At 36.5% G+C, this 18,957-nt stretch overlaps 1 protein-coding gene across 4 annotated transcripts; it reads left to right on the forward strand.

Moving 5' to 3' along the window:
- The first annotated feature begins 3,553 nt into the window (after positions 1-3,553).
- Positions 3,554-9,819, forward strand: LOC137733891 (uncharacterized). 4 transcript variants are annotated; one of them, XM_068473101.2, is made up of 5 exons: positions 3,554-3,685; positions 4,564-4,808; positions 4,908-6,945; positions 7,030-7,453; positions 7,566-9,819. In XM_068473101.2, the coding sequence occupies exons 2-5, from the start codon at positions 4,785-4,787 to the stop codon at positions 8,872-8,874; spliced, it is 3,795 nt and encodes a 1,264-aa protein (XP_068329202.1). In that variant the 5' UTR covers positions 3,554-3,685; positions 4,564-4,784; the 3' UTR covers positions 8,875-9,819. The 4 variants fall into 4 exon arrangements, with proteins under 4 accessions (XP_068329202.1, XP_068329200.1, XP_088552745.1 ...); XM_088696619.1 differs by having other exon boundaries at positions 3,636-3,775; XM_068473099.2 differs by having other exon boundaries at positions 4,908-7,453.
- Positions 9,820-18,957: the final 9,138 nt, after the last annotated feature.

An 18,957-nucleotide genomic window follows, 5' to 3' on the forward strand; every position in this document is an offset into this window, starting at 1 on the left:
GGAAAGAGACAGAGAGTTAGGGAGAGTGACAGTGTGAGTGTGTGGCCCAACACATGCCAACACCACACAAAACAACCAATAACGTAAAGGGAACGAACTAGGGGTAAAAGTGTCTTTTCACACGTACGTTTTTGATATTTTCGGGACGGGTTGTCACAACTCGTGTTCACATCACAATGAAAAATCTCTCGTAAGTCTAACAGTTTTGCAATCATGTTCACGATTTCAAGGAGCAAGACTTATTTGTTAATTGCACTGATATTTGTTAGGAAAAAAAAAATTGTTTATGCTCCGTCATGTATTTTTGATATTCACATTTGAATTTTAAATAAATAGTTATTATCTTTTTATGTTTAATAAAGCATCTCACTTAATAAATAAATAAATAAAAAAGAGCAAGATGACAAAATCACAACAAATTATAAGATCTAGAAGTTTTTTTTTTTTTTTTTTTTTTTTCTTCTTGTATGATTTATATTACATGGAGAGCAAGTAAAACCATAAATAAAAGCACAAGGATAAGAGAAAATAGAATCAAGCTGAGACAATTGAACCCCTTCTTCCATCTCTCATTTCTCTTTAAATATTATGTACTGCAACACGTTATTAACACAAAGCGTGCCTCTAAGCTTGAGGAGAGGATTCTTTAACGGTGATGAAGCTTTACTAGCTAAGTAATTCTAATTATATCTTTGTGATTTAATTATATATTTTGGTATGATTAGGATTGATTTTTATGATTATTATATGGCTTTGTTGATATTATGTGTGTAATAAACAAAAAGGTAATGTTATCCCCACCTATTTTTAAGTCTCGTACACTTTTTTTAATTTTAATCATTAAATCGAATAAATTGAAAAGAAAAAAAATCAAAGTTCGTAAGAAGTAAGACATTGCCTAGTGCTTGAGAATATTTTTTTGTGAGTTGGTTCTTTAGAATATTTTTTATACTTTTCCCTATAATTATATTTTTATTTTTGCTATAATCAATTTGTTATGCACATGGTTGCAGTTGGCAACAGTGGCAAGTGACCGATGATTGTGTTGGCCACCTGCAGCTGCGAGGCATTTAAAATTCGAATGCTTTTGTTGGATGAATAATTGAAGTAATGGGTCCCAGTTGTCAAATACAATTGCTGGTATTTAAATTTTTTGTTAATTTAAGGTATTTTTTATTTGCACTCTAGAATAGCACTATTCACAAATATTTACAAAATAATGCTATATTTATTATTTACGTGTATTATCACTTGAATCCTTTCTTCAATAGATATGAGCCCTTCAACGCATGCAGGTTCTATCTATATTAGAAAGATAATACAAATGATGGTACAAGTAGATGATAAAAATAACATTTTTTTAGATTTATAGATCTCTATTGTTGGATATTGATAGGTTTTTTTTTTTCCCTAAACATATGGAATTATTTACACTAAGGAGGTGAGGGAGTGGCCAATAGGTCAGCCATAATAGTTTGAAGTGCACACTAGGTTTTTTTAATCGTTAATTTAACCTGTGTTTTAAAGAGTCTTTATCCTTAAATGGTTTTACTAATTAATCTCAATTAATTTAATCTTAGTTTTACAGAGTCTTTCTCCTTAATTTAATCTTTGTTTTTTTAAAGAGTGTTAATACCAAGAAGTTAATTTAATGTTTCTTTTAGAGAGTGTTTCTCCTTAATTGGCTTTACTAATTAAACTCAATTAATTTAATTAGATACTTTACTGTGGTCTGTAAATTAATCCGCTATGACCAAAAGTGACTATGACTTGATTGTTTTATTATGTGGTATTTTCTTCCAAGTTTGGTACAATGTCACTTTCCAAAGTTTTCTTTTGATATAATATCAACTATCATATATGCATAAATAATATTGTGATACTAATAAAACAATATATATATATATATATATATATAGATTAGTAGAAAATAGCGTTAAACAAGAAGTAAATGATAGTATATATGCACTATAATGTGCACAATAAATTTTATTTGGGCAACATAATAGTGGTTTTATTATCATTTTAAAATAAATGTATAAATTTTAAAAGGACATCTTGAATTAAATCCAAACAATACTAAAATTAAAAATGACTCCAAATCAAAGAATAAGGCCACTTGCCCAATCTAATAGCCACTGTATTTGCGGATATTTTTAGTGTGACAAGCACAAGATCACAAATAGCATTTCAAAATGAACTTCAATCTGCGCAACTAAAGATTCAATCACTTCATAATCCTCCATGAGAAACTTTCTACATAAAATGCCAATAAAACTGGTAAAGGTACACTCTTTGAATACAACATTGTCAACTCCTAAAAATATTGCAAAATAAACAAATAGTGACTGCTACAATAGAAACTCTATGCACAATAAGTTTTTTTCCCCAAACATATTATCAACATTCATCATAAGTTTTGTGTTTGCCATTTTATCATCTCTAATATCGTGGAGTAAATAAAAGCTTTTATAAAAATTAGAATGTAAGAATTATTAGAAAATTTGTCATTTAGTTTTACAGTCCAGTGATATTTCTATTCATTTGTAAGTGAAATGTCTTAATTTTGATTATCATCAAAAATGAATTTGAACCATATTATTACTAATTCATTATAAGACTAAACCGATCATTTTATCTTAATATAGATAATATTGTTTATTAAAAAAAATTAATTAGACAATGTGAACCCAACAAAAAGGGTTATGCTTTATTGCTTTCTTTGGCGTGTAAAACGAGTAAGAGCAAGAAGAAAAGTAAAAGCCAAAATACTCAAGTACATTTGAAAATTCATAACGAACCTTCTAGGAAAGGCCAAACCGAAAGATGACAACATGGGCGGCAATTTGCGAACACGTCAGTGTAAGGTTCCATCCACACAATGCCCGTTGCTTGCGGGAGTGCGGATACTCGTAAGATTAAACTTTCCTTCGTCGTAATATTCTAAACAATTCCAATTTATAAAAGGGATTCTAAATTCGTCAAACTTTTTTTAATCAGCTAACCTAATTATGATATTGCCATGTTGGACATGCATCTATGTGCAACTTGAATTTACGAGCGTCGAATCCAATTCGTTGCAATTCAGCATCAAACTGTCTTACCCAACTGTTGCACAATACGTGTAAAAAAAAAAAATGTGGATGAGAGGGCGGGATTAGACCAAATAGTTCGAGATGAACTCGACACAATAAAACGAGCAACATTATCTTACCTAGCCAACCAATTACACAAAGCGTGTAAAAAGAGTGGACGAGAGAGTGGGATTAGGGCAAACAATTTGAGATCAACTCGATACGGTAAAACATACACACTACTTCGGTCAACTGGTCTGATCTGAACATATATACAAGAGAGTGGAAGAGATAGTGACGTATGACCAAATAGTGTGTGCAAAAATTGAATGAATTTATATATGGTAGGACCGCAATTATAGAAAGAAAGTAGAATCACAAACCCTAGGCCGACAAACAATTTGGACAACATGGTGGGACCCACCCCTTGGATTAGATTATAGATTATATTAGATTCTCCTCTCTATCTCTCTCCCCTTCCTTCCTTTCCCTCTCCCCCAGTCTTCCTCCTTTTGCTTCTCTCTCAATCTTCAAACCGCGTCCTCCTCAATTTCCTGCAACCTTTTGTAACTTTGACCAAGCAAAAGCTCCTCCAGACTCTCTCCCAGCAGGTAATCCCTCCTCCTCCTTCATCCTACTTCTTCGATTCCGCTCGGAATTCGTTTCCCTCTTTCGTCAACGCGTTTGCGATTTGATTTCAGGTATTTTCTGGAAGTTTCTGGACTGATTTCAATTCGCAGATTTTGATTTCGTTTCCGTCGAATTTAGTTGATCAGATTGGTTGATTCGTCGCCACCGGTTTCGTCGGCGGCTTTTGGCTTTTCTGAAAATGTTTTTGACTTTTTTTCGATCAAAGTGGAAGTGCTTATTTATGAAGCAGAACTCTTTCCTTTTAAATGGATCGTCCGAACTTGTTTCGTTTGAATTGTAACGCTTCGAATTCAGATGCTACTGGGGAAATTCGTTTTTTGGGTTTCATTTATTACAGCTTAAATAGCACGGATAAAGGGTCTCTGTTTCTGCTTATGCTTTTGGGAAAAGTACTTCTGTTTTATGGGATCTATTAGGGATTTAATTTTGCGTTTGGATTTTTGCTTGGTTACTTAATTATTCTAGAAATGATCTTAGAGTTGGCAAATTTGGTTGAATATAGTTTTCATATTTTTATATATATGTATTTGTGTGTGTGTATATATTTATTAGTATTATTTTGTATTTTCACATTGCATAATTGCTTCTGCTATTTCAATTAGGAAAAGTCATGGCAAAATAAAGTATAACAAAATTAAAATTCACCGATTGTTGTTTTGACTCACCGATCAGCGATGATGTGTTCTTAACTTGTCTTCAGATATGCATATATCATACTTTCCCAATTAGTCCATGTCGTTGGCTGAGAGTTTGGTGTTTTATTTTGGAATTTATTCACATTTGTAATCGAGTTCTCTTGCTAATGTGTAGCATTATTTTTTGTTTTGGTTGTGTGCAGGAGATTCAATTTGGTAGAGTGTGATAGCTAGAAGATAAGACAGTGCACGGTCTTATCAGCTAACTGAATTTGGTTTTTAGAAATAGATTGTAGTTGCATATTTGTCATAGTGGTGATCTTAAAAGTGACTTCAGAACGATTACGGCGTCCTGCTATTTGCTAGACTTTGATTTATAGACAGAGGAGAAGGGTTAATTATAAGATTGCAAAATCTTGGAATCATGCCGGTATCGGGAAATGAAGAGGTGTTTATTTCCTTTCTAAATTACTGCTAACTGAGATTAGAGCCTTGTTTAAATTTATTGTTTTCATGAATATTGATCAATTAAATCTTTTGTTGGCAGACTGGGGTTAAACCCGTCACCCAGAAATCTAGTGATTATAGTGCAGGTGTTCCTATCAAGAAAAGGAGGTTTTTCATGAGTCCTCCTTCACCACCTCCTGAAGAACCAATTTTGTTTCCAATAGAAGAACCATCTTTGTTTCCAGAAAAAATTGACTCAGTACTGAAGGAACAATCTAGCCCAACTCGGGGGTCGACTCCTTCATTTGTTAGTATCACCAGTTCTGGACTTTCTGATGCCAAAAAGATTCCTGAATCAGATTATAGAAGAGGAAACTCTGACATTGCAAATGTTAGTGTGGCCCAAGGAAATGATAATATGTTTAGAGTCAAACTCGAAGAACCTATCCCTGGAATTCACTCAAGTGCTTTGGATGACATGCGGAGGAAAGGGAAGCTTGTCTTGTCTGATAATCCTGCACCTGAGTTGACTTTAAGGAAAAGTGAATTGACTTTAGCACCAAATGAAGCTCTTGCAGCTACTGTAGGGAAGGAGATTTTGCATAGCCGAAGTAAAGTAGAAGTGAAGTGTAAAGAAGAAATGCCTGCTGTTGCTGAGGGAACTGAATTGTCATTAGGTTTAAAGGAACATCTTTCTCCAGCTTTGACAGGACCGGTTATTGGTGGTGAAGGGAGTTACCGGAATCAGGATAACTTGGAGCCTATGTCACTGAATTTGTCCTTAAGTGAAGAAAAAACCAGCAGCCAATGTGAAAGAAGTGGTAAAGGTTTGAGTTCCCTTGGTGCTGATATGAGTGAATGTCGAGCAAACTGGGATTTGAATACACCAATGGATGCATGGACAGATACTGTTATTGATTCTTCCATATCCATTGATGGGAGTAACGCAACTGGTGGGCTGGATTGCAAAACTGGGTTGGTTGGAGCTGGTGTTAACAAAGAAAAACTGTCCATTGTTGAGAGCCAGAACAGAGCTAATGAGACCAACTCATCCACACTTGCTAACCAGTACAAGTCCAACGGCTCCCTTCTTTTGGGCCTTAGTTCACTTTTCTTGCAGTTAAACCAGTGTCAAAACCCTTCTAGTTCATCCGGTAAACTGGATTTACATAGGGTGATGCCTGCTATAAACTCACCTAGATTGTCTGGGCCTATTAGAAATTTGAACTTGGGTAATTGTAAAACTGTGAAATCAGAACCGTTTGATGAGGGTGTCAAGCTGAATGTTAACGTATCTAAACCCAGTAACACAGGACTAGTAGATTGTAGTAGAGCAGTGAAGTGTGGAGTCGTTGAGCAGGGGAATCTTGGAGCTGTTAAGTCTTCAAATACGAGCACCCAAAAATCAGTTGATCCTAGACCCATAAAATCTGAACCAACTCTTGTGGATACTCGAGAAACCATCAAGTCAATTGAAGGAACATCAGTCCAACTGGATAAACATTTGATCCAAGGTGTGGATAAGCATTCTGGTGACATGATGTTGCCTATGACTTCAGAGATGTCTTGCCGTGATGGAAAGACAGATTTGACTATGAGCAGGGATGTGACAAAGCATTCAGGAAACGTTAATGCATATGCGCCTATGGAAGCTTGTCAAAGCAAAGATCAGGTTGCTGTATCTCAGGGTCTTGATACCAAGGGAAACAATACGAGAACAGACGATGGTAATATTGACCGTGAGAGTTGTAAATTGAAGTGTATGAATGATCTGTTACTTGGTTCACGGGGAAGTGGTGAGGGTTGCGCCAGTGATGAGGAAAAGATTAATATATCTGCGGATATGCTGGAAGATTCTTATGGTTCTGATTGTGAATCAGATGGTGCTCGTGCTTTAGAAACAGCTATGGATACTGAACAAGATGGTAAGGGCAATGATTATGAAGATGGCGAGGTCCAAGAGTCAGTTGAGCTTACTGCCGTAGAAGAACCAATATGTAAGGCAAGAGAAGTGGAACATGACGATAATGACGATTTAGATAATAAAAGGACGGAGTTTGTGGGACCTATTAACAATGTTCATCTTACTTCATTCTATAATGAAGCAAAAGACAACAAAGATAATCTTGCTGAAACAAGTAATAATAATTATACAGAATCTTTTGATGTAGTTCTTAATGATAAATCTGATAAAGGCTCTGACGAAGATTTGTGTTTGCAAGAACCATTAGCTGTTGAAAATCTAACCAGCGGAGCTGGTGTTGAAGGGTCAACAGAACCTGATGACCAATCGGGGAAGATGGATGCCCAGAAATGTCAGGATGCAGAGTTCTCCGAGCAAGTCACTAATGGAAGCCAAGGAACTGTAGTGGATATTGGTCAGTGTGTAAAGCTGAATGTAAATAACACTGACCTGGCACCAATGAGTGACTCAAATTTGCCCAAAACATCTGGTAGTGGTGATAATGCTGCTAAGGATACCAGTTATGGAGGACAACGGAGCCGGATAATAACTTTGCCTCGATCTTCAACTGTTTCTCCGAGTAAATCGAGATCTATTTCAGGACAGCCTTTGCCATCAAGAGTTGGAAAAGAAATATTACCTGATGTAGCAACGGAGGAAGATAATATACATTCTCGAGGGAGGTGATTATTTTTCCCTTGTTTTCTATTTTCACTTTTATTTGGTTTTTAGGGTTAATAGTTGTATTCTAATCTCAATCTTCTTCCTTTTTGCCACTTTTTTTCCCCCCCCCAGAGTTGAACCATATGTTGACAGAAACCCTGGATTTTCAAGGGAGCGATACCAAGATCAATCACTGAGATATTATAGATTGGCTCCTAGACGTGGTAGAGGGAGGATGAATAGTCGCGGTGATTGGGGTTCTGATCGTAACTATGCTTCGGAGCTTTATAATAATCAAACAAACTATCGTGTCCCCAGGCATAAATATGCCCTTGATGTTTCTGATGCTGACCTTGAATATAATACTTACAATATGGCTTCAGAGAGTGCATTTGCTGGTACAGGTCGTGGAGGAAGGAATCTTTCAAATGATGGACCACTTAACTACCATATACCCTCAAGGAGGCGGTCTCCTATTGGAGCACACATGCCTCGCCAAAATCCAAGAAATATTAGCCCAACCAGATGCATGGGTGAAGATGCTCCAAATTTGGTTGGAATGAGGCATAACGAGAAGTTTATGAGGGGTTTCCCTAATGATATTGCAAACCCCATGTTCACTCGTACCCAACCTTCATATGATAGAGTAGATGGTCAATTTGGACGAGGAAATCGGAACTTTTCTTTTGTACAGAGGAGAGGGATTCCTAGAGTTCGGTCAAAATCGCCAATAAGGTCCAGGACTCGCTCTCCTGGGCCATGGCCGTCTCCTAGAAGAAGATCCCCAGATGGGTTTGCTGGTCCTAGAGAACTAACTCATCGAAGGTCTCCACCAGTTTACAGGATGGGGAGGTTTAGATCCCCTGATGGCCCATGTTTTCCTGGAGAGATGGTGATTAGGAGGAATCCGCCAAATGATTTGAGGAATATGGATTCTGGAAGAGACCATGGTCCTTCAAGATCTGCTATTCCTAATAGGAGTCCTTCTGGTCGGAATTTAGTCAGACACAGGAGATTTGACATCATAGATCCTCGAGAGAGGCTAAATAATGACGATTATTTTGGTGGCCCCATGCATTCTGGTCGTTTGCATGAGCTTGGTGGTGATGGAAATGGTGATGAGAGAAGAAGATTTGGTGAGAGACGTGGACCTATCCGTTCATTCAGACCTTATAATGGTGCTGATGGTGAGACATTTCATCTTAATGGAGAGGATGGACCTAGGCCTTTGAGGTTCTTCCCAGATGATAGTACCGAGTTTCAAGAAAGAGGCAATTTGAGGGGAAGGGACTTTGACAGAAGGATTAAGAATCGGCCAGGAAATGCACCTAGAAGAATAAGAGGGTTCGAGGACCAAGAAGGTAATTACAAACACGTTGAGCAGCCTTGGCATGATGGTGGGTTTGATGATACGTCACAAGTGAAGAGAAAAGTATTTTGAATTTGCTTCTACCTTGACCTTGAATTCGGGATTGGTTGTTCATGTCTGGCGCATGACTCTATTGGCTCAAAGCACAAAGCAAGGGGCCATTCTGTTGTTTACATGTGATGTTCTGAGGGCCTTCTCCAGTTCCAAAGCCTTGCTTACGATTCCATGGTTTCTGAACAGGATGCAGTACAACCTTGCTTAACTGTCTCCTATGTAAATAGTTTGCATCTGGTATTATGGTGGTTAGTTCCTCACGATGCTCGTGTTACAGTACTTATGGGCTTTATATGTAGTGCCTGAATTTCATTGGCAAGTTTTGTACTTGTCATTGGTCTTGGTTGCACATCATATCTCGTAGAGTCATTCTCATGGAGTTAGCCATTGAAATGCTTATACGAAGATTCTCCTTAGTTTATGAGTTATGTTTCTGCATTGGTTTTTATGCATGGTGAGTTGTCCGAGGGCAGGTATCCTACAAGGAAATGGCATCACTTTAAACTAGTATATAGGCCATGAAGCTCCAGTTGTAACTGTGTGCCCTGTTACTTTCTTCACGTCCATCTTCCTGTTGCAGAATGAGAAGACTGTCAATACAGTTTGTTCTTCGGTCCTGAAAATTTCCATCGATCCTGGTTAAGTGAGCAATTGCCAGAGAAGCTGCTCTTGTAGATGCTTTCAGTATAGAGCATCTTATTGTTTGGAGGTTGTGTTGAATAATGATGTGCAGACATGCTGCAAACTGATGTGAAGGAGAGGCACTGCTACTTGTGTGTGAAAAATGGCACGGGCTATGCCTGCAAGTTCTGGATCGGCTTCCTAGCTTACTAGCACTAAAGTTGACAGATGAATAATGCTGTGTTGGAAGATTAATATCTGTTGATGTGTATGTTATTTTCTTGAAATGGTATCATGCAATGCATATGAGAAGCCTTTTTGCGCTTCTTGTGCGCAGTTAAATGTGTGGTGCGTTGCTGGTTTTACATTATAAATGATGAATATCCTGACCTGAATCAGCTACAAATTGGGAAATGTTGGGTACATAATCGGTTACGTGATGAAGACAGTTCTCCCCTGGAATTTAGGGCAATGAGATTTCTCAAAACATGAAAATGTGGTTAGTTTTTGAGTCAAACTTTGATGAAGGTGTTGGGAAGTCTTAGAACTAGTGATTGATGAAAGAACCGAAATCTTGTTTTCGGTCGGGATATTGGAGGTACTGAGGTAGAATTTCTTTGTATGCGTTTCATGTGCTACTTACCTTCCTCATTTGAACACCGGCGAGGTTGAAGTTTGGATCCAGTTTCCGGCAAAACTAGCCGGTCGGAACTGCCTCCTGCATCCAAATGTAACCATAAAAATCTATATTGATGAGAGGTAAAAGTTTCAGAGATGAATAAGGTGGTAAAGTGGAGAGATGTCATGAGGGATTTGAGGAAGTGAGAATGTGATGAGATTAAGAATAATTTAGGGTTATAATCTTTTATTAAAATTGTGAAGAACAAGCATTGTTTAACACGATGAATGATTCAAGTGGAATACGAGCTGAGGGGACCTTTGACTTGACTTAATGTAAAGGATAAAATTTGCTTATTTGGTGCACACATCTTCGATTCTTAAAAGTCTCTTTGGAAGTAATTTTGGGAAAGTCATAATCAATGTTGCGAACAATTGTATGAGAGGTGTTTCACTGTAAAATTGCGTAAAGGGGGTGATTTTACGGAGAAATGCATAAATCAAGTAATTTTTCTTGTGATTTTATGGAGGCACTTCTCATGCACTTTCTTTTTTAAGTGATTTTACCCTTCCAAACGGGAATTATATGAAAATCACCCACATTATTACAAAAATAAAATTAGTTAAATTAAAGACAATACCAAATTTGAAAACCTAAGCAAACACGTGGAAAATTTCATGGGTTACATTTGGTCCTATAGCCAATGTGAGAGAGGCTATAAATTAAGGGTGGAAATGTGTTGAGTCATTGCATGACGGCGTGAGTTTGAACTCCGTCGATGACTAATTTAACATCTAATTTAGCAAAATCTATCGTTTGACAAAAAAAAAAATACTTCCAACACTTCTTCCTTTCTTAGTACTTTTTTTCAAAGAAATATTTTTTCTCGCCCTCCACAAAGAGAAAAAAACTTGAGAGAAAAATTAGAATTATTATTTGCACCAAAAAGGAAAAATCATTCACACATACATAATTTTTTATTTTTCACTGTAGAGTAGTGTACGGTCACCTTACTGTAGTGCTAATAGTACATATCGATAGAATTCTATCCCCAATTTTTATTTGGCTTGATAGCTCAAATAGTTTTTGAAATTGGCACAACTTCTTATTTTGATCATTGAGATTTAAAGTCGTTGAAAGTAGTCATTGTGATTGTCCTTCGTCAATCATTTTAATCATTTTGTAAAAAATCTCCATTAAATTGAGAGTATTTTTGTCAAATCGGCTTCTCTACTTGAACTGGTTATTTCTTCAATTTAATGAAGATTTTTCATAGAATAATCAAAATGATTGATGGTGAACAATCTCAAGGATCTCAAAGACTAAAATGATGAGTTATGCTAATCTCAGACATCATCTCTACTAATTAATGAAACTCTCTTTGTCAACTAAAAGAGGGTAAAAAGACAAATTAATCTTCTATCACATAAAAAAATGATGGGCAATAATGCAATTTCACATGTCAAAATTTTACTGTTTTTTATTAAAGCCTCATCTACATGTGATGTTAAAATACCTCCAATATTAAAAAAAAAATTCCAAAAACAAAAACCTCCAACTTCCCCCACTTCCCTCTCTCCTTCTCATTTTATACAAAAAATGTGTTCATACATACAAAGTGGGTAGGCAAATGCTATTTTTAACTAAAAAAACATTTTTTGCGACGACTTTTATACCTGAAGTATTAGTTAATACCTTTGGGCTTTTACTTTCACTAATACAGCCCATTGATCTGCCCATTCTGATTCTTGCATCCCAATTCAAGTACAGTCCAAGTTTCAACCAAGAAAGACAAGTACAATCCAATTGACCATTGATATTGCCTTTTGCCTCTGCAGTTGCTATGTGTCAGCTCAACATCTTTTTATTTTTTGATCCAAAGAAGTGATATGAATAGAGTAGGATTCTCTCAAATTCTGTCTTATTTGAACGGTTAGGATTAAGACACGTTAATATTTTATGTTGACTTCTTTATAGAGAAAGAAAAAAAAGAAGTAAAGAGAGGGGAGAGGAGGGAAGAAGAATGAATTTAGAGAAGAGATAATCCTACTCCGAAACAAAAACTAAGAACGACCAATAAAAACACAAAACTATGAAAAATAAGGCATATAAGCCAAACTTTAGATTAAAATGGAAAAGGTTGAAACTATTTTTTTTTACTGATGATAGAATAATCTACGCTAAATTTATCTAAACTACATGAAATAGAGTTTTTGAACACGAAACCCAATAAGTTAAAGAAGAAGATCATATTTATCATAGCAAATCTACAAAGTTTTTGAAATTTATCAGTATATATGCACATAAATGAATTAATCTATAGATTTTAGAGAATTGTTACTGACATTCTAAAAATCTCATTTTGCACTCCAAACTTTCTACAATTAGAAAGAAAAATACATTTGTGAGTGCAGAATGAGATTTTTTAAGTGTTAGTAACAATTCTCTATACTTTATGCTATATAAATTACACTTGGACTATTGTTTGAGTCAAGGATTTCAAATCTGAAGGGAGTGATGTCAAGATATTAAAGATGGATCGCAAAATGTGAATATATCATATAAGTATTACAAGGATATATAGAAGAAATTTGTAAATCTTTCTCATATGTCTTCATTATGCTCATGTGTAGCATTTTTAATCCTTCTATCATACATTTTATGGTCCATGTTTTACTTAATAAAACAAAGTTAATAACGGTTATTAATAAGGGAAAGGAAAAATTAGTATCCTATCCCTAGTTACTATTTTTCATTGACTGAGACCTTTATTAGTTTTCAAATTTTAATTGAAGTCCCTAGCATTAATGTGATAATGAATTTACATGTTTATTACATAGTTTTTTTTTTTCATAAATAAAAACTAGTAATTGATTTAGGGTTTTAATACTCACACCTCTATTAAACTCCTAATTAATTTTCAATTCAAACATTTCCAAAATAAATAAATAAATAAAATTAGAATAAGTTTGTACCCATTAGTTTTTTATAAAAAGATTCTCAATTTTTTAATCTTAAATGTACCTATTCGTATAATTTTCAATTTTTTTAATCTTAAATGTACCCATTCTTAAATGTACCAATTTGTTATATGTAAAATGTGACGACCTGTCCCAAATTAATGTACACATTTTCTCCCCGAGTGTCTAAATTGACGAATATGCCCTCGTTGGCTTAGTGATGTGGATGTACATATCTAGTTTTAAATTATTTTCTCGACATCATAATTAAATCATACTCGGCGTCACGAGTTAGGGTCAAGTAGGTTTTCTAACGAAAGTTACGACGATTAAAGAATGAGAATGGGTAGAATTATATTTTAGGGTGGATTATATCTATTCTTGTCCACCAATCACCTTAATTCCTACTTTATTGGGCCCAATCAGATTTTCGGTTTGATTTCATTTTTCTTTGGGTCACTTAACATAACTCTCTCTCCTTCTCTCATGGTAGCCCAATCAGGGCCATGATATTTTTCTTTTCGGCCAATCTCGTATACGCGCGCGCACACACACACACAAACATATGCATACCCTTACCCTCTCACCTCTTCTCGATCCTTCTCTTTCTTTTGTACACCTGAGAGCATACCCATAGTCAAACTATACCAAAACTTCACAGATTGACTCTATTGAGGCTACCATCACACTTCTCTCGACTTCACATACCTAACCTTACCCTTAGTTTATAGAACGGACGTCGGAAACGTGAGGAACCAGAGCTCCGATGAGGAGTGGATTTCATCTGACGCGATCGTGGGCGTTTCACAGGGTTTTAAGGTTTAAGGAAGCCTCTAATCAACTCCATAGAGACCCTAGAGTAGGTTTAGGGTGGATTTGACGTCGGCACAAGAGGATTCACAGAGTTGCAAACTTAGCCGGAGGTTTCGAAGGTTTTTCCAACCATTTTTCGTTTGTTTGTGGACCTCTAATAGAAACTGACGAACCAGATGGCGGTCAGCAGCGGACTCCGGCGAGTCACTGAAGAAGAATGAGCATATTCTGTTAAATTTAACGGAATATTATAACGGTGTCAGGTGAGACATATCCCGAGGACGAACGTGGACAAGCAAGGCTAGGGGGCTACAATCATGCTACTTATCAGTGAGTGGGCATTTGTTATTTATATATATATATATATATATATATATATTGTGGTTTCCATAACGTTTCTTTTAAAATGATTTATGCTTTGAATGCCATGTCATATATAAGTTGCATTTTAAGTATTGCATTGTTATAAAATAAGAGTTATATTGTTTGATGCTGTGGAGGCTCAGGTAAGCTTCATGTGAGTATTATGTGATTGAATGGGTTGTATTGCATTGGTGTACATACATTTGTTGAGAGCCCATCATGGCTGCACCCCGGTATTAGTGCTCCTGCCTGGGGCTAGGGCTAGCCTTCACGTGATCGTTCACCTCCTGCACCGCACGCTCACCTTGGATCCAAGTCTGGTGCCAGCCTTTCGTACAGACCACAATAGGTGGTTCCGACTTGTAGGTGACCCTTAATTTATCGCATAGCCTTCATGTGATCGTAGCACTTGAGCGTACATATTTATACCTAGCCTGTCGTACAAGTCACGTTAGGTGACTCTGGCTCATGTGCTAGCCTAGATTGATAAGCTATAGATCCAGTTGTACAGGTCACGTTAGGTGACTCCGACTAACATACTATTTTATATTGGTTTCACACCTAGCTTACATTTATTATTGTTGAGATATTATGACATGACATACTTCAGTTTTTCGCTGCTCTTGCGTATTGGTTTCCATACCTATGTAGTATTATTTTCTAGAAACTATACCGGTTTTACGGAGAGGAGTTATTATTTTCAGAAAAGATAAATACGTTTTCAAATGCTTTGTTTTTGCCCACTCACCCTTTTGTTTTGCGCCCCTCCAGGTTCTAGGTAGTTGATCATCCTTGGTGGCTCATGAGGAATTCACAGCGGTTTTGACGTCTCCATAAATAAGTAGGGACCTTCTCCCTATTTGTATAATTAGTACTTAGTTGGTTCGACTTCACTTTCGTTTACCTATGCTCTGATATGTGTGTATCTTATACTTGATCACTTTCACACACTTATATTTTATCTCTAGCTTAAATAGGTTTAGTTTTCCTTTTTATTTAGACGCATTTTTCTATTATTATCACTTCTGTTGCGCACGTGGCTACATCACCCTCATGTGACGGCCAACATGCCTCGACTCCGGTCGGCGTGTGTCATAAAATGTACCATTTTTTTAATATAAAATGAACCCAATTTTTCAATATAAAATCCATTCAATTTTTTTTAATCAATTTTTAAACTTATATGGGTACATTCTTTTTCGTAGATTTTGAGAATATATCCATGTCAAGTTTAATCGAAGAAATTTACTAATGTTATTAAGCCTAATATATATTTTTTATTTTTTATTTTTTATGTGGTTTTGAAGAATCTACCCATGTTTTGTTTTGGTACAATAATTTTTTTCTGTTAATTTTGATGAATGTACCTATATATATGTATGTATATATACACACACAATATAATAGACTTTATATTTTATTATTTTTAATCTCACAAATTATGGGTTTTATTTAAAATCTCATTAATATAAACAAATACAAATTTCAATTTTTAATTTTTAATTTACAAACTATAGTAACTTACATTATTACATTAATGTCAGAGACTTGGATAAAAAACTAAAAATAGACAAGGTTTCAATCAAAGAATATTGATAACTAAGGACCGCATCCAAAGTGTCCCTAAGGGAAATCTTACTCCTATTGTAGTTGACAATATTCTTTGGCCTCGTTTGGCAGCTCGGACTGTACTGACTATTTCTGTCAGATAGGATAAATAGTCACCATATAGTACTGACTAAATTAATCGGGCGTTTGGTGCAGTCTCGGACTAATAACTGTATTATTTATATTGTATTTGGTACTGAACGGATAAGAAAGGGGAAGAAAAAAAAAATGACAAATCTTTGTTTCTTTGTTTGTTGAGATCCGGGACGGAACGCCAAAGAGTTTGCAGTGGAGGAAACAGAGAAAGATGCAGCGGCGGAGAAGAGGGAGGGAACTCCTACAGTAGCCAGAAGAAGATGCATGGAGAGAACCGAAGAGTCTACGGTGGAGGAAGTAGAGAGAGATGCAACGACGGAGAAAGATGCAGCGGTGGAGAAGAGGGAAAAAGATCTTGCGGCAGCTAGAAGAAGATGCAGGGAGAGAAAAGTCTTGTTCTAGGTGGTTGGATGGAACTTGCTGGTGGTGGTGGTTCATGGTGGCTGGCAGAGGAATTGAGTTTTGGGATTTTTGTGATTCTTTGGTTTCTTGGAACCTACTTGGAATTTTGGGGAGTTTTGATTGGGAAAATGGAGGGAGTGTGGTTGGTTTTTGTAAGCAGAGAGATCGGCTGGGAAGAAGAAGAGAGAAATGGGAAACGAAGAAGAAGAACAGAGGGAGGGAGAGAACCCCGACTAAATTGTCCCGTGGTTTTGGAGAGTATCAGGAAGTGGGTATTCACTGGATAAAATAGGTGGGTTGGATTATTTAATCCGATGGCTATTTAATACGAACGGACACCAAACATCGTACTCCGTATAATTAGTATTATCCGTTGCTTTATACGGTGTGCCAAACGAGGCCTTTGGGTACTATTTTTCCCAACTTAGTGAAAAATGACCATGACAAATGGATAGAAGTTGAGTGAAAAAAAATGAAAAAATTCCCACTCTCCTCCTCATTAGGTCCTGATGGAAAACGAGATACTAAGGGTTGGTTTGGAATTGTTAGACTATTGGTCACGATGGTATACGTGGATTATGCGTTGTTAGACTGTTGATCACGATGATATACGTGGATTATGCGTTGAAATGAATTTCCTCTAACAATGACATTAGTTATATATAGACTTCTTTATGCCTCTTCACAAGAAGTTATAACTTCCCAGGTAGAGTATAAGTTCAGTTATATCATATATATATATCTTTTTTTGGGTTTGAATCCATGTCATTATGTAATGGCTCAACACCTTTCCGACATTGTGGTAAATGGTCACATGCATATCATACATATCTTTTCAACATATTTAACTAATTAATGAATAATAATAATAATTATTATTTTTCTTATAAATTAATATATCTAGATACACTACAATAATGTATATGTTCGTACACCAATATTACGGTGTACCCTCAATCCTTCAACCTCCTTCCATCGCTAGTGTCTTTGGGTTGGTTTATGTGGTGCTTTAAAAAAAATAGCTTATTAAAAAAATTTGGAACATTAAATATGTTTGGCAAAACCAAAAAAAAAAAAAGTTTTTTTAATTAAAAACATTGCTTTTAATGAAAGTAGAAAAGCATTAAAAACAGAAGCAGAATCTACCATGCTAAAAATAGTGTTTTTTTTCTTTTCAAAACACAATTTTCAATGCTCATTTAATGAACTTTTCAAATAGCAAGTATACCCCCACTGGCACACCCCAAACCAGAATGCCCATGAGGATCCCGAATCGAGCCGTGTTGGCCGACACCTGGAAGGTGATGAAGCCATAAAGTGTGATAATGTATAAAATGTGAATAAATTAAAATCTAAAAGTGCCTAAGTACATGAGTGCACGATGAGCAGGTCTGGATCCATTTCACGCGTGATATAGAGCATATGTATAGTACAGTAAGGTAAGATAATGATTATACCATCATAAGAAGACATCTGTATTGAAAAGTGCCACGAATCCTTGTCGATACAGAACTCTAATGCTAGAACCTAGAGGGGTGCAAAAATAGAAAATGTGAGTGAGTGAAACAAAACTTTTCAAACCAATTTCAATTACCAAAGGCAGTAGCCCCTCGTCGTAATACCTGTATAATTTCCCAGAAAATAATAGGCCTGACTATAACTCTAAAGTTTAACCAAAGTAACAGTCTCAAGTTATATCGTATCAAATATCTCAATAAGAATAAGTAACACAGGTGAAATAAATCAAACAGAGCTCGTCTTCCATTTCAGTTTCGGCTTCAACGCCGTACCATGTTCCGCGCTCGCAATAGTGGACCCGACTTGGTTATGCGGCGAGCTCACCTACTCTCCGATGACTGCGACGGCGCATATAGCGGTGACCCACCAGCCGCATTTGGTGTTGTTGGGTGGGAAATAGGACTTGGGAGCTCTAGTGATGCTGGAGGACAGCGCGAAGAAGCTTAAGAGCCCCAAAACTTCACCCTGTCCGACATTAAAGGTGGACGTTGCGCTTGATTTTCTAGGCGATTGGGTGTTTGAGTCTTGTGGGTCGGTGTCGTTTTCGAGCCTCGAGCACCCAAAGTTCAGAGCTTTTCTCAACCAGGTGGGTTTGCAGGCGATTTCCCGGCGGGAGTCCGGGTCGAGACTCGACGCCAAGTTTGAGGAAACGAAGGCCAAGTTCGAGGCTCCGAGTTCACGACGCCATGTTCTTTCAAATTGCTTCTGATGGGTGGAAGAGCAAGACTTTTGGCGCGTTTGGGGAATATGGTCTTGTAAATTTGACTGTGAATCTTCCTAATGTGACTAGTATGTACATAAAGGTGGTGTTTGTTGGCGGCTTTGTACATTCGAAGTATGCCGATGATGTTTTGTGGGAGACAATGACAAGCATTTGTGGGAATGTTGTGCAAGGGAAAGGATTTGGGTTGCAAGGAAGGGGGAATGGTCGGGGAAGATGAGTGTTTGGGGTTTTTTTTTAAGGGTAAATTATTAGTATTATTATTTTATTAAATTTTTAATAGAAAGTGAGCCTAAATCAAGCCACGTCAGCATTTAACTGAGAAATTCATGACCAAGCTAATAGAAGGTATAACATTGGACCAAATTCTAAAGATGAGG

This window comes from Pyrus communis, chromosome 7, assembly GCF_041283825.1.
Source record: "Pyrus communis isolate YQ-2024b chromosome 7, ASM4128382v1, whole genome shotgun sequence".
NCBI classification, from domain to species: domain Eukaryota; kingdom Viridiplantae; phylum Streptophyta; class Magnoliopsida; order Rosales; family Rosaceae; genus Pyrus; species Pyrus communis.

Excerpts from the sequence above, each read along its gene's own strand:
- LOC137733891 (XM_068473099.2), top strand. The coding sequence starts at position 4,785 with ATGCCGGTATCGGGAAATGAAGAG. Across the intron at positions 4,809-4,907 it reads CGGTATCGGGAAATGAAGAG|ACTGGGGTTAAACCCGTCAC; the intron begins GTGTTTATTTCC and ends TTTTGTTGGCAG. Across the intron at positions 7,454-7,565 it reads AATATACATTCTCGAGGGAG|AGTTGAACCATATGTTGACA; the intron begins GTGATTATTTTT and ends TCCCCCCCCCAG.